The sequence below is a fragment of the Chrysoperla carnea genome, chromosome 3 (assembly GCF_905475395.1).
Source record: "Chrysoperla carnea chromosome 3, inChrCarn1.1, whole genome shotgun sequence".
Lineage (NCBI taxonomy): Eukaryota > Metazoa > Arthropoda > Insecta > Neuroptera > Chrysopidae > Chrysoperla > Chrysoperla carnea.
Genome location: NC_058339.1, coordinates 58,922,709 through 58,938,506, shown reverse-complemented (window position 1 = coordinate 58,938,506; position 15,798 = coordinate 58,922,709). Strand labels below are relative to the sequence as shown.

General features: G+C 28.0%; 1 protein-coding gene across 4 annotated transcripts in view; it reads left to right on the top strand.

Moving 5' to 3' along the window:
* The window catches only part of LOC123295663, a 38,008-nt gene that overhangs the window by 11,555 nt on the left and 10,655 nt on the right, over positions 1–15,798 (top strand). For all 4 annotated transcript variants that reach the window (XM_044877083.1, XM_044877082.1, XR_006535164.1 and 1 more), the window contains exons 2-7: positions 6,249–6,409; positions 7,407–7,619; positions 8,313–8,523; positions 14,175–14,335; positions 14,399–14,530; positions 14,958–15,137. In XM_044877083.1, the coding sequence (XP_044733018.1) occupies positions 6,249–6,409; positions 7,407–7,619; positions 8,313–8,523; positions 14,175–14,335; positions 14,399–14,530; positions 14,958–15,137 (1,058 nt within the window). The remainder of the gene's footprint in view (positions 1–6,248; positions 6,410–7,406; positions 7,620–8,312; positions 8,524–14,174; positions 14,336–14,398; positions 14,531–14,957; positions 15,138–15,798) is intronic.

Sequence of the window (15,798 nt, the reverse complement as noted above, 5' to 3'; positions counted from 1 at the left end):
ATAACAAAAGTTGCTTCACAAAAGACGCTCTATCTCACAAACTAATTGACTTACAGACGTCAAATTTTGACACGAATCATTTGAAGGTTGGTACTATATAAAAATAATATGCATTTAATACTAGCGACGCCATCTATGTGTCAGACCGGGGACTTATCAGCCAACCTATTATAGCACTTTTATTCCTTAAATAATAAAGATGTGTGAAAAATAGTATATGACATTTGTGTCAAGACTCAAACCACATTGTACTTCGAATCACTTACATCTAATGCACTTGAAGGCGCTTTCTTCAATATTATAGAATTATAAAATTTATGCGATTAAAACATTGAAAACCCTACACTTTTTTCTTCCATACATCTACTACTCTGAGCGTCTAGTAGTAGCTTCAACTGGTACTTTTAATGACACGGGATGATATTATTCCCCACTTATACTTCGCTTACATATACTTGGAAACCAATTAAACCCAAGATAAGAATTGTAATATTTAGTGCGTACAATATTTAGTAAATACATAGTTTTTTTTGCGAAAAAAGTAAAAAATTGTTTATTTTTAGTTTATTCGAAAACAAAACCATAATGAAAATCAATCTTCAGCCTATCTGCTCATAAAATAATCTAATTTCAATGCAAATGTTGTGCACTAAATGACAAAATCTATCGAATAACTACAGAAGATTCAAGGTACATATGTACTACAACTTATCCTATACATAGAAATTGTAGAATAGTATACAAAGAAAATTTAGATGTATACTTGCGTTCAATAAAAGCGCGACATTATCTTTATATCAGATATATTTATTTGGTAGTTGAAAAACAAACATGTGGAACCAAATATGTCTGATATATAGATGGTGTTGCGTTTTTATTGAGCGCAAGTATACATTACAATATTATAAAACTTGTAGGCAAGAAGGACATTTTCTATAGACTTTAACTACTTCTAAAAATAATCCTTTATCAACAGGAAATGCTTCTTATCATAATTAAAAATCGTTCTATTATAATAACTTAGAATTTACTAAACATAAACTATGATATTTTAATACTAATACATCTTAGTCATAATTTCTTTGATAATAATAGTCCTTTATAAATTACCAACAATGCAATTAAAATACTTTCAAATGTTTCCAAACAAAAATAGGTTTAAACCATGAAAATAAAGCTGTTGACAAAATATAATTTGGAACACCAGGAGGATTTTAGATTCAGTTTTTTTTTTTCTATTCTATTAGAGTTGGGCAACATTTAAACGCATTTAACGGTGCATATCTCGTAAATAAAAGACAATTAAGTGAAAGTAAAATTTACAACTTCAAAGAATAATATCCTTAAAATTGTTTTTTAATTAGAAGATATCTATCATTAAACGCGCAAATAATCTTGTCACCTCAAATGGAATCGTCTATAAGTTGAAATAATTTCCAAAAAATCCTTCCGAAAACTTTTCAGTTGAGTCCAATTTACATACCCAAATTTTTAAATCGATCAGATCAGATGTTATTCCAATCTAATAAAAAGTGCAGAAGGATATGAATATGACAATTTTCGATGTAGCAACGTGAATTTTTGGGTTAATAAAGGACTCGAGTATAGGAGATCCGAGAGTTAAGAGAGAGTTCAGAGATCTCAATCCTCATATTTTTAATACTTACCCGGCTACTTTTTGTCCATGATTCAAAAAAAAAAATGTATACTAGCTCTATACGAAACTGAAAACATGTTTAAAAATTGTACGAGTATGAATTTATTGGGCAATTTCTCATAAATATAATTCTGTATAGCTAGGCGTTTTTTTTCACGAGACTGGAGAAATTTTTTCAAAATAATTATATTATTATATAATTTTTTTTGCAATGGTTTTTAAGATATTTCCCAAAATCCAGTACGAACGGCTTTATATCGGGGAGATTCTGGAGATATCTGGAAAAAAATTCACCTAACCATGAAACGAACTAGAATATTAAGATTTCTCATGAAAATCTGAGCCATTCCATTTCCGTTCCATTTGAAGTCCCAAAGCTTCAAATTGAGATGGATAGCCATTGTTTCTAACAGTTAGATTGTGGAATAACGGAATGGAAAAAGCACTTTTTCCGACATTCAGTAAAATGGGGTGTTCTGTGTCCGATTTTTCGAATATTTCTTATGCAAATAGTTATTTAACAGAACATGAAACCCGCATATACAAAATTTCAGTGGTAATGAAATAAGTAAGTTTTTTTAGCCGTAGGTTTGCGGTCTACGAGAAAGATTGTTTACAAAACATATTTAAATTTGGACATATGTGGAACATTAATTATCTTTATAATTACCCTTACATGTCCAATATGGGTATATTAAGAAAATTTATCTAAAAATAGTCTATAGACTTGTTAAAAAGGAAACTACTTTATGCACTTAATAAGGAAATAAAAGAATACATTATATTGACGGTGGTAAAAAGTTGCTCGCGTGTGCTCATCACATTTAATGTTCGTCCGTTCGTTTGTCCGTTGCATTGGGGGTAGGTATGGTATTATTGAGATCTGATATTGTTATTCATTTATTTACATAAAATGTTATTTTATACAAATATAAATGAAAATTCAAGAACAAAAAGGATAACTTACCATTTTATTGTATGAAAATCATATTGTTTATCTCTGTTTATTTGCAATTTTATTGCAACAAGGTATGAGAGTATTCGATATTTTTTATTTATATACCTACTAATATAAATTATTATATGGCTATTTAAAGTTACTTATTTATAGAGGAGATCAGGGAAAATTTCTTTCAAAGCTTTGGATTTCCTCATGTTTTCGATTCAAGCTTTGTACTGCTTTGAATCGTTTATTTTTAAACTTTGGAGTGCATATTTCTAAATGTAAAGAGACTACGCAAACAAAATTTCGGGTCTACCATACAACTACGTTCAATCATCTTTCTAAATGCGACAATTTTCAATCTGACAATACAGAGCCTTGCCAAATTAAATATTTATTGCAACCTCTAGATATTTCACTCTTTATAGTGAACCTTTATTGTATTGAACAAAAATCGATTTTCGTCCCCTCTAGATTCTCATGGGTCTGTAAATGAGGTAAACTTTTTTATTTCATAAATTTTGGTCACTTTTAAACCTTTAACAATTTTTGTTTTCGTTTTCAGTACGTTTTTGTCAACATTCTACTGGACAGTTTTAATAGCAAATAAAAACAATCTACTAAATAAACAATTGTATGAGTTAATTGTTGAAAAATCCTGTATAGAATGTATTCAATATTAGACCTTCCATTTGTCATAAATTAGATAAGTTTAAAAAAACGAAAACGCTTTATGTATAATAAAATGGAGGCCTTCTAGTCGCCATTTGAAATTCCGAATAATTTTTCATTTAATTCCCCTCATATTATCCGATAGATTTGATATGAAATTAATAGAATCACTTTTTGAAACTGCTCCAAATTTTCATCTTCCATATCTAGTGTAGTCTTGGAGAAAAAGAAAATTGAAGTTTTTCCGCCCTAAGGGAAAAATATGTTGCTAACGAAAAAATATTCCAAACAAATCTTGTTTAATTATACTTGTAAGGAACAGTTTTAAGGACGAACCGTCGGACTGGCGGAAGTGGACTAATTAGGTGATTTTATAAACATCTATACCAAAATATTGACGATTTATCTTGTCGATTTTTCACGGAGTTTTTAGGATGTAAATATAATGAAAGTGAAGGAAATGTACATTACAATTCAATACGACCAAATCTCCCATACATATAGTTATATATCGTTATATACCATTATAGTTTTGTCTCGCATATAAAAGTTTTGTGTTGCAGTTAACTAACTTTTAATTCAAGTGCATCTCGTGCATTATAAAGTTTCTTTTTAATCTGTCTATTTTCTTTCATTTTTCTCACAAAATATATTATTGTTTATTTTTATCGCATTCGCTAAAAATTCGTGTTCGAGCTTTGTTAAGTTTGATTTTTTTAAACTCCAAATTAATTTTCGGTCCGTTTTATAATTTGTAATTTTTGCTTGTTCGCGATTTTATTATTTTTGGTGAACAAAATGTCAAATTGGTGAAAATAACTTGAAAAATTGTTCTTGATGATACAAAATACGAGCTTATCATACTTTTTTTGTTTGTTTTCTACAAGAATCTGTTTATTAAAAGGTAAAAATGGATAGTCTACGACTACTGTACGAAAGTTCAATTTTCCTACTTGAATAAAATTTCTTTTCAATAGATTTACTTTAAAATATTTCTATTCTAATATATGTGCTTTTTCGAATTAAACTTAATTAAAATATAATCCTAAATAATTTTATTTAACCAAAACATACTTTAATATATTTCTCTTCCAAAATAACGTTAGTCTTAAACAATATTAAATATTACTGCTTTCAAAGGTACAATATTGTGACCAGAAACGCTTATATAATCTTAGGTGCCTCAAATTAAAATTAAGACCCAAAATATTAATTTTTTGGGATGAACTTAACTTGAATGTCAACGGGAAAGTGAAAGACTGTTTGAGTCAGCGAAAATATTTGTAATCACTGTAGAATTAAATTTGAAGAGAGTAGAGTGTTCTTTGAAAAAAAATTTTAATGTGTTTCTACTTTAGTGTATCATAATTTATATAAGTATTATTGTTAATAAGTAGAAATATATTGAAATGGAAATATTTTAAATAAAAACAAGTGAAAACAAACAATTAACTCTCTCTGACCTCTAAGTTACAAACAGAAATAGCTTTATTGTATTTTCTACATGCTGGATAGGTCTAAAACAAATATAATTTATTTCTAAAAATGCCATTTAAATTAACTATCTGTCCAAATATAATTTTATTCAAATTTAAATTTAGAGACGAAATCTACTTATAGGCAACAATAAACCATAGAAATTTCGATGAAATTAACGTTTTATTTTTAAACTATTGTAATGGTACGAGATCAGTACACGAAGGTCGTTTAATAATTAGATTCAATTTCTATATTTACTGTCATATAATAATCCATCAATGGTTATTGCTATATTAAGAATTAATAATTCAATAATTATTGTAACTATCGAAACTTAATCTAACATTAAAACATCTATAAAGGCAACAAATACAAATATGAATTGTTTAAAAACTCTACAAATGCACAAGTATCAATGATTAGACGACAACAAAATTAGTAGGGTCTGTTTAAATATTAAAATACACAAAATAGATCGATATGAAAAATTTATTACATGTAATTGTGTAATTATGGTGAGCCTAAAGAGTATATGAAAAAATATTTTTACAAAACTCGTTTGTTTTTGAGACACAAATATTTTTGCATAATATGATAGTCTAAGAGATGGCATAAGGTGGATCTTCACCTATCTGATAACCAGATGAGACATATTTTTATTGATTTTAAAACATGTCTATCATAGTTTTTCTATCGAAAAGTGTTCATGGCTATTTTTAATTTACTAAATTTTAATTAATTTTTTCCATGCCTATACCATTAATTTCGTAAATAAATTATCTTTCTTCTGATACTAATTTCGATTAACTGACAGATTGGTGAAGTTACCACATCAAGTATGAACAGATAAGTCAATATAAGTAACTACACCGATCTGTTAGCCAATCGAAATTGGTAATATTTTTATAACGAAAATAATTCTATAGGCTTTCCTGAAAAAAACCGTTCATGGAAAAAATTAATTAAAATTAATGAAATTAAAAATAGCCATGAATACTTTTCGATCAATAAAATTTCATAAAAAATATGTCTCAACTGGTTATCAAATGGGTGAAGATCGACCTTATACCGTCTCTTGTACTATGAAGAATATTTTTGCATTCTATACTTTACAATTTAAAAGATGGATCATGGATTTGTGTGATCGACTGCCAGATTAGGTTTAGATTTAGGATTGGATTTCTTTAGAAAACTTAAAAACAATTTATAAATAATTTCCTCAAAATTCGTGGGAGAAGCTTCTTTCTTCGTTAAAATATGAAATATGGTCTTGTTTCCTAGCACATTATTATTTTTATTGCAAACGGAGAAAGAGCCACTCTTCTTTCGCTTTAGTAAAGAATAATATAAGTTATTTTGATTTACGAATTTACTCATACTACCTTGGTAAATCTTGCACAACCCCCATCTTTCGAAACCACTAACGCTATGTATATTAAAAAATTTGTATCATCCCCTTATATAATATTAATACAAAAATTTTTTTCTTTTTTACAGTTTTATCAATAAATTCAAATCAAATTAGACATTGGATACGCATTGGTGACACTGATAAACTAGATCAAATTGTTCTAGAAGGTAAAGGGGCAAAATTATTGGGAGAATATTCTCCTGATAATAAAATACGTACATATCTAAAGTCCATTCCACACTTCATGGTAAGAAAAAATTCTAAAGTTTGTTGCAAAATTATGTTATACAAGATGTTAAAAAGATCATTGAGCTCTAAAAGGCAATAAGTGTATCGTATAGATTTTTTCTAAACTTTTCCTCCAAATATGCCAAAAACGTTTACCAAAATTTATTTTTGAGAGATTCAGTAGATATTTTGAAAAATACTCATCTAACATGAATGTCAAATAAGCTGAATTGTTGTGAGTCTTAATTTCCACAACCCCATGGTTTTGCGATTAAATGGCAAAGGATTGACTGACGTATCGATTGAAATAATTGCTTCAAGTTATCATCCCTCATTTACAAATTTACAGCTCAGAAACTGCACATCTAATCGTTAGTGTAATCCAATTTTCGTATTTTTTGGATCAAAATTACTATAGAAAATGATTTTTATCTAAATCGGATACAAAAAAAAATTTCTCAATTTTTCGTTGAAAAAATTGGAAATTTACACACACAAAATTTTCCTGAATTTTAAGAAATTTGGTTTCTTTTGGCCAAAACAAACAAATATCCGTTCATTTATTGATTGAGGGTCGTAGATTTTGATATATCGCCTAAAATCGTGTACGCAAAGCTTTTATTTCGGTGAAAACGAAAGATATCTCGAAAAATATATTTTATTTTAATACTTGTTTTTTATGAAGAGGAACAAGAAAATGGATAATACCAATAAATATGAGACTAGTTTTTAAGAGGAAGTGCTACCAAATACCTATAACATCGAATAACACTTTTCTATACGAGTTGATAGGCAGTTTTTTTTATACTAAAAAAATGCTGTCGTGAGTGTCGGTATAACAAGTTTATTACTTTTATTGATGAAAAGAATATATCTTTTTTTTTAGGGCTTTAATTCGAAAAAAACCATTTCTTGACGATTATTGTACATATCTTTGCCAATTATTGTACAATCATGCATGATTTTGCAACACTCAATATTTTTTTATAATTATCTGTATAGATTTAATTTTTCAGTCAAAAATTGAATTAGTACATGACGCAGTCAGTGGAAATTCATTACCAGAACTACAAAGTCTTTTAAATGAAGATGGTGGTAAACGCAAGTTAGCTTCATGTAAGGATCAAGCAGGTGTTGGATTATTACATAAAGCTGTTTATTACGATTTACCAGAAATTGTACATTATTTAGTTGATAATTATACGTATTTAATTAACCAAAAAGATAAGGTAACTATTTCTTAGTTCAGTCCAAAACATTCGAAAATTCTAATAACGATCATCTTTTAACCCGCCAACTAACTATGAACTCATAGTTAGTTCACGGGTCAGCTGCCATGAATTCATCATCAGTATGAATAGCTAAATCATAAATTGAACCATCTTAAAACAGTAGGAGAGCTTTGACTTCCACGGACTTCGAATCGAAGCAGTCGTCTTCCTCCTCGTTATGAAGGTCAATAGGCTCCATCAACTGATTTTAATATTCTTAGAGAGGATAAGGTCGCCTGATGCGGTCAAACATTCATGCTGACATTTTTTTTTTTTATTTTTTTTTGTTCAAATCTAAAATCTGTGTAAGTCCAGTTTCTAAATTTTTCATATACATATGTATATGAAATGGTTTCGCATAAATTTACATATTTTTGTTCCTCAATAACGAGATCGAAATTGAGATGAAATTTTGTTTCTTTGACGTTGAGATTGACTGACGTTGAAAAAAACTGCAAAGATGTTTTTTTTTCTCAGTGATAGAAATATCACTGAGATCATTAACCAAGTTGGCAATCTGTAACATATCCCCCAGGAGAAAAAATTATAAAAAGCTAATTCATTCCTGATGATCAATCTAAATACAAAAATCGCTTTTGATAATCATCACTAAAAATTTAATATCAGTTATTTTTATTAAAAATTTTGTAGGAAGGTCGGACACCATGTCATTATTGTGCGGCTTGCAGAGACCCATATGGGATGATGAGAATTTTAACAAATGCTGGTGCTGATTCAAATGTTGTAGATTCAAAAGGACATAATCCAGCATATTATATTGATCATCCTGTTGAATTAGAATTACCACAATCACCAAAAACAATGGCTTATCTGGGCATACAGAAAAAACCCAAGGAGGAGGGTAAGATTTACTAAAACTAATTTTCAATCGCACAATTTTCATTTCATTTGAAAGTATTTTTTTTAAAACTCAAATCAAAACAACAGTAGTTTACTGATTATTGAAAATCGAAAAAAAAAATTGAATTTAAAACTTCATATATAGATTATTTTAATTGCCACAAGAAAACAAATTTGCAGATAAAAAAAAAAACGAAAAATTTTTTTTGATTATAATTACTCACTATAATTAGTTTATAATTTTAATGATGTTCCAGTGTTGATGTTCATACTGCTCATAGAGGCTTTTGAAGACCCAAAAGCCAGACAAATGCTTCGATGTTTTGGCGATTGAGCGAATAGTTCCTGAGATATTGAATAAAATCTCATACGAAAATTGGTATCTGGGAGCAATTTCTTCAGCTAATATCTTAGAAATTTTTTATTAAATTGCTAAAAACACACAAATTAATTTCATTTGAAAAATGGATTCCTAACATTTTAAAATATCTCATTAACCCCTCCGATATAAAAGCTTCACCTGCAGGATTTTAAGAAATATCTCAAAACTCAAAAACTACTCTTTCATAGTCGTTAAACGAATAAATTTTGTATTTTTGGGTTAAAATTTCCCTAAATATCAAGTTCGATTACAAAAAAAATTGGTACATTCTTGATATTTTCAAGAAAAGTTGCAAAAGATGGAATAAGGGTTGCTAGAGTAGGTGTGGGCGGAGTCCTAACATTTTAAAATACCTCGTTAACCCCTCCGATACAAAAGCTTCACCTGCAGGATTTTAAGAAATATCTCAAAAACTACTCTCCCAAGTTGCAAAAGATGGGGTAAGTGCTTGCTTGAGTAGGTGTGGGCGGAGTGATGTACCGGAGGATCATCTGTAGATACCTCATATATTTCCAATGTCAGTAAGCAAAAAAACAAACATGTTAGATTGTGAAATGTACAAAATTATTAATTACTCAAAAAATACTTATGAAAAGTTTTAAACCGTGGGACACCACGCTTCTTTTTAAATGACGTCTAATTATTTCCCATCCAAAAAAATTTTTGAATCCGTGCTCGAAAAGGTGCACTTAATACATTGAGAAATCATTGCCGACATGTTTCATTATAAAATAATGACATAACAAATTTATTATTATTTTATTTATACCAGCTTTTTTGAAATCGGTTCTATATTTTCTTAGAAGCTAGAAATAGGTATATGTCTCTGTTATATATAACATCCATAAATTGCATACAATATCATAGTTTAAAATATATCCCGGACATTAAAAATAATTTAATGTTTGTTTAAACATATTTGCATATAATACGATTTACATTGTTAAGCATATTTGTTTTTATAACAAAATTCCACACAAAAGAACAAATATTTTTTTCTTGTTGTTACATAAATTTTACTGTTTGTTGCATGCCACTACTGTACATACAGAGTGGACTATTTTAATCAATAGCAGAAAAAATTATGTAGAGTAACTAAAATACCGCGATACAAAACAAAAAATTGATCTTAAAGAAATCATCTTTTAGACACTTTTGATCTGGTCCTACATGATGTTGAAAGGAAATAGAAAACACCCTAAATTAGAAAGTGGTTCCTTATACAAAAACAAATATATAATATTTGAAACAGTTTTTCGACGACTAGATTAGACAAAAAATTAATGGTAAAAAACATTTATACATTAAAGTATATTTTTAACTCCCGGCTAAAAAATGGGTGTTATAAGTTTAATGTATCTGTGTATCTGTGTGTCTGCCTAAACGTCCGACTAAAAACAGGGTTGTAATAAGTTTAACGTATTTGTGTATCTGTGTATCTTTCTCTGGCGTCGTAGCTCCTAAACGGATAAACCGATTTTCATTTTTTTTAAAGATAAATTTATTGAGAGTGTTTCTAACTATGTTTTAAGCTCAATATTAGAGTTCCGTACTCGATATCAACTAAATAAAGACGATGATTTTCTAACAGACAATCCAAAAATCAAAGTCGGTTCATCAGTTTAAGAGCTACGATGCCACAAACGAATCAAACTGATATTGTGTCGGAGGTTTCTTAAAATTTTTAATTTATGTGTTATTGAATTCAATTTCTGAAACTAGTTACAGAAAAAAGAAAGATGATCTTGACTTTCAAATAAAATTCAAGGTATCGAAAAAAACTGTTTGAGGCTAACAAATTTATTTGAAAATTTTACCAATATTTTATTGACCGTATAAGATTTTTTCCCATTATCGATTAAAATGTTCCACTGTGTATATAAATGTATGTTAAGTTTTTTCTAACGTTTCAATTGATTCGTTACAGTTAAAATAATTTAATTTATGTTAATTTTTTAATAATAATTTAACATTTCATATTATAGGTATATGAAATTATAGTTATATATCACACACCACGGTCAATAATTGTAATGCGTAAACTATATTACAAACCTACATACATATAGATCATATATCATAGTACTTCCATACAATATAAAACTTCTTCCCACACTTGCAATTTGCGCACTACAACTGAAAAATCTGATTTTCACTGAAAAACTCAATCCTTATATTTCGAAAACGAAATAGAATATAAACGCGAAAAGATATATCCGTTTTTAGGAGTAATGAAAATACAGATTTTAGTTTTTATAAGGAGACGTCTTCTAGGTCAAACAGGCGTCAATTTTGTTTTTCAAGTGGCATTGTAAATTTTTGGTAGCAAATTCTTGTTTTTCCCAAAATTAATTTGTTTTATCACTTCAGATGAACAATTCTCACTTCACGAATAGAAAAGTTAAGTTGGTTTTGAAAGTCTTTAGACATACGCAAAATATGAACGTTTAAAACTTCTAGGTAAACAAAGAGGAAAATGTCGACTAGTGACATCATTGCATGATATCGTCATATCTGAGATTACATATAAAACTTTGTTTTTCAAAAAAGAGACAGACAACAATCTTTGAATGTTTATAACTTCTTCATTTTTTAATCAATTTTAATTTAACTTTCAAATTTTGTTATGGTCTCAAGTACACTTTTATGGGTACTGTTACAAATTATACATCAGAAAACCAGCCTTATGTTTGCAAATTTTTTTCCTTGATCTCAATTTTTGGGCCGTTTTTTAAGGTAAACCTAATTGATAAAAAAGTTTCAACAAACAGTTTTATTTACGATAAAGAATTTAAGACGAAAATTCTTTTTATTAGTGACATTGTTAGATCAACATTTTTTTATCTTTAGAAATTGAATAAAATTCTTTCAGTGTTTAACTATTTATTTACTATGACGAATGGTATAGTGTGTGTTTATGGATATCTTTATACCTTACTAATATTTGTGCAATATGCAATTATATATAAATATTATGATAAAAATCTGTATAACCACATTGGGTTTTTCTAGAAAGGTCAAATTGGAATACTCAATGTCACAATTATTCACTATACGTATATATTATATAAATTGTTCAGCCATTTTGAATTATATTTTACATACTTAATTGTTCCCGCAACAATACCTTCTAATTATGTTAAGTTTTTCACAGCTATTTACTAAACGTGACGATTTTATAATAATTAGAAATTTTTATTTTCTAAAGATTTATTTCTATGCTTTTCTTGTATTTTGTTCCTGTTCGATTCTTTCGGAAATAATAGAAAATTGGAAATAATCTTTCCTATTCTTCTTTTACACTATTCTTTTTCTTCCCCGAAGAGTTCCTGGAAACCAAAGGTCACAATGATTCTAAAGAGTTAATCACGAGTTTTAAATGTATAGTAATATAGGAATTTTCAACCGATGGTACGCGACGACGAAAGTTTATTTAAATTTTTTAATAAATTTAACACTAAAAAGCGTTATTTCAAAATAAGGTGAAAACGCTGAAAATAATCCTAATATATTTCATGTCATAAGTAAAATCCTAATATATATCATGTCATAAAATTGTACTGCCCAATTTATATTTTCCGCTTATAAAAACCCATTGCAGAAAGCTGACCTAGATGGTGAGCATAAAACATCCAATTATACGGGTCAAATAACATACGAAATGACGTACATCTCGAATAAAACTGTTAGTGTGCCCAGAATTCCTGCTAGCGCATGGGCTAAAAGTTTTTTTCCATTAAATTAGTAACTATCATTGTCTACTTGTCTACAAAGCTCCTCCGAGCGCCTACACTATTTATAAAATTCAAATATTTTTAACACAGAATGAATCCAATATAGGAAATTCTAAAGTAGGTGTATTACGCACAAAAGAGCTATTTTCGAAAGGTTATTATTATCCGATATTAATGTATAATGAATTAGCAATTTAATCAATAAATTGGACGTATGATTAATTAATAATATATTATTCATAATAATTATAACTATATATTGACTTCTATGAAATAAAAGTATTAAATTAATGTAGGAACTTTAGTTATAAAAACTACATAAAATTTGAAACAAGCTAAATTGTTAGAATAGTAAAGTGAATATTTGTGCTGTTAATATTTGATAATCTTAAATATTTTACCATAATTTTTGGTAAGTGAAAATTTCAATTCTCTAAACGTAAATTTTATTTATAAATGGGTGCTATTAATGAAATTCGATTGTCTGTAATCAGTAAACACTATTTTTGTTCCATATTATAAGAGCAAAAAAATAATTTGTTTCGTTTTAAATAATATTGTAAAAAATGACATCCTTTCAACGGACAAGATTTGGGTAATAAAGAAATATTTTTCTTCGTCTAATTAGAAAGCCATTTTAAAAATTTCTTCTCTGTAGCAAATAATTTATTTTAAAAATTTAATTTTAATAATTTTAATTTAATTTATTTTAAAAATTTAATTTAATCACCGAAAATAATTTCCACTCAGACATCATTGAGTGAATTAAGTCCAACAAGAAATTTTTAAGAAATGTCGTCATATCAATGTGTGAGTTGCCTACTTCAACCTAATGCTTTTATTGGAAAATGCATCTTTCAATAAGATTGGTTATATCTATCTAGATTTCTTAAATAGTTCTACAGCAAAAAAATTAATTTTTTACGTGTTAAAAAGGCGATTCTTTTACGATTTAAAAAACATACCTAATTCTTTTTAATTTAAATAAAATTCTTTTTTATGTTTCTAAATGTCGCTGAATAGGAATCTGAACATCCCTAATATCGATTTAGCTCGCGGATAATAGGAAATTTAATGTAATCTTTTAAGACATAAGAAAAATTGGTAGGTAAATCACTAGCAAAAGTAAAAAAATCAATAACTAACGAATATAAATAACTATATAAAAAAAACTATTTGAAACATGGATTGAATAATAAAGAATTAAATTAAGCTTTATTTACTTTGGTTCAAAGTAAATGCCAAAAAGCATTATAAAACGTGTGACCTTTTGACCTACATACAAATAAAACTGCAACTCGATAACTGTAGCGACAAGCCAAACAAATTTTTATTGTATCAATATTATTTTTGTCATTTCAAAAGAACTATTTTTTTGAAACCCCCTGATTTAGGATGTAATGGCACCTCAAAGACAAAAATTTTATTTCCTCTTAATGTTTGATTTTAGTCTCATTAAGACTTTTGGATAGTGATACCTCAAATGGTAATGAACATTCGGATGGTTTTTTTTATATATAATAATTATTGCTTTAGGATTGGTAATTAAACCATCAAATATTCGAATATGGATTCATCAAAAAGATATTGGTAAATTACAAAAAGTATTATGGGAAGGGCATGGGAATAAATTAAAAGTTGAGACAAGCAATAATCCTAAAGTAAAAAGATTTTTGGAATCTATACCTCATATAATGGTGAGACAATTTTAAAAAAAAAAGCTTGAAATGGATTAAATTCTGACGCTAATTTAATTTCAGGCCTTAATCAAAGACATTCATACCACTGTAATTAATGATAATTTAGATGCTATGAAAGAAAAAACAGCATTTCCAGTCCCACCAATTATACTTTCAAGTAAAGATTCAAACGGCTTAACTGTTTTACATAAGGTAAATTAAGTCTCAATATACAATTCATCCCAAAAGTCATTGGCCACTCTTTATACGCGACAAATGGCGCAGAACTTCTGTTTAAACGTAATACAGAGTCTTGCAGGAGATGCTTTTTCGAGTGACAGGAAATCATTTTTTTCTGAACCCTAAAAATAGGGAGATAATGATCCATATATAACATTTTCATATTTTGAACATTTCATGACTTTAAAATTAAATTTAAACTAACCCATTTTTGAAAATGTATGTCTCAATTAAATTTCAAAAAAATCAGGAAGTTTAATATTTAATTATGAAAAGTATACTTCCCAGTATCACAATAAATATGCACCCACCCCCGTTTTAAAAACAGAGATCGGCCAATAACTTTTAGGAGAGAAAGTATGGAGAGAATCAATAAACTGATGAATGAATTTGTTAACAGGCTGTAGGCTTAGGTCGTATGGAAATGGTTCAGTATATATTAGATAAATGTCCAAGTACGCTTACAATATGTGATAATGAAGGTAGAACTCCTTTGCATTATGCAGCAACGTTAAAGGATCAAAATGAAATGTATGATTATTTAATTGAGCAAGGTGCAGATGAAGCAAAATTAGATAATGTAAGTAGAACTATACGCCATATAAACTTCTAATACTTACAATATTACCTTCGTCTATAAAAGTTCTATCAACAAAAACTATTTTCCCTAAACCACTTTTATTAAGGAATTGCGATTTAAATTCTCGAATTGCTTTTAGCTTTAGCTAGCTTTTATTAAAATCAAATATTGAAAATAGAGTAACTTTTCATTCGATCAACCACTATTTGCCGAATTTTGTGAAAAGAAAAAAGCCAATACCTACTTCACATTCTAACGAAGAAACAAGACCATAATTCATATTTTAAGCTTTAGAGGACCTAAAAAAACGGCATTATTCTATTTTTCGTTAATTTTAGCTCTTTTTATGTCATATTCAGACATTTATTTAATTTTTGCACTTTATTTTCAAATTTGTTTTTTATGAAACACTATGAACTGTTATTATCTAATATAGTTTGAAGTAGAATGTATGTATAAAACATATCCAGATACTTTACACATTTGAAAATTTTTGATATATTGTAAAAGCTGAATATAACGCTGAATTTGAGAGTCCCGTCAGTCCGGTAAGGGTTATTATTTATTATTAAATTTATTGTTATATTATTATTACATATTATTTACATCTGGCGCTAATTTTGAGCGTGCACTAGTCGAAGAATGCATTTTATCAATAGAT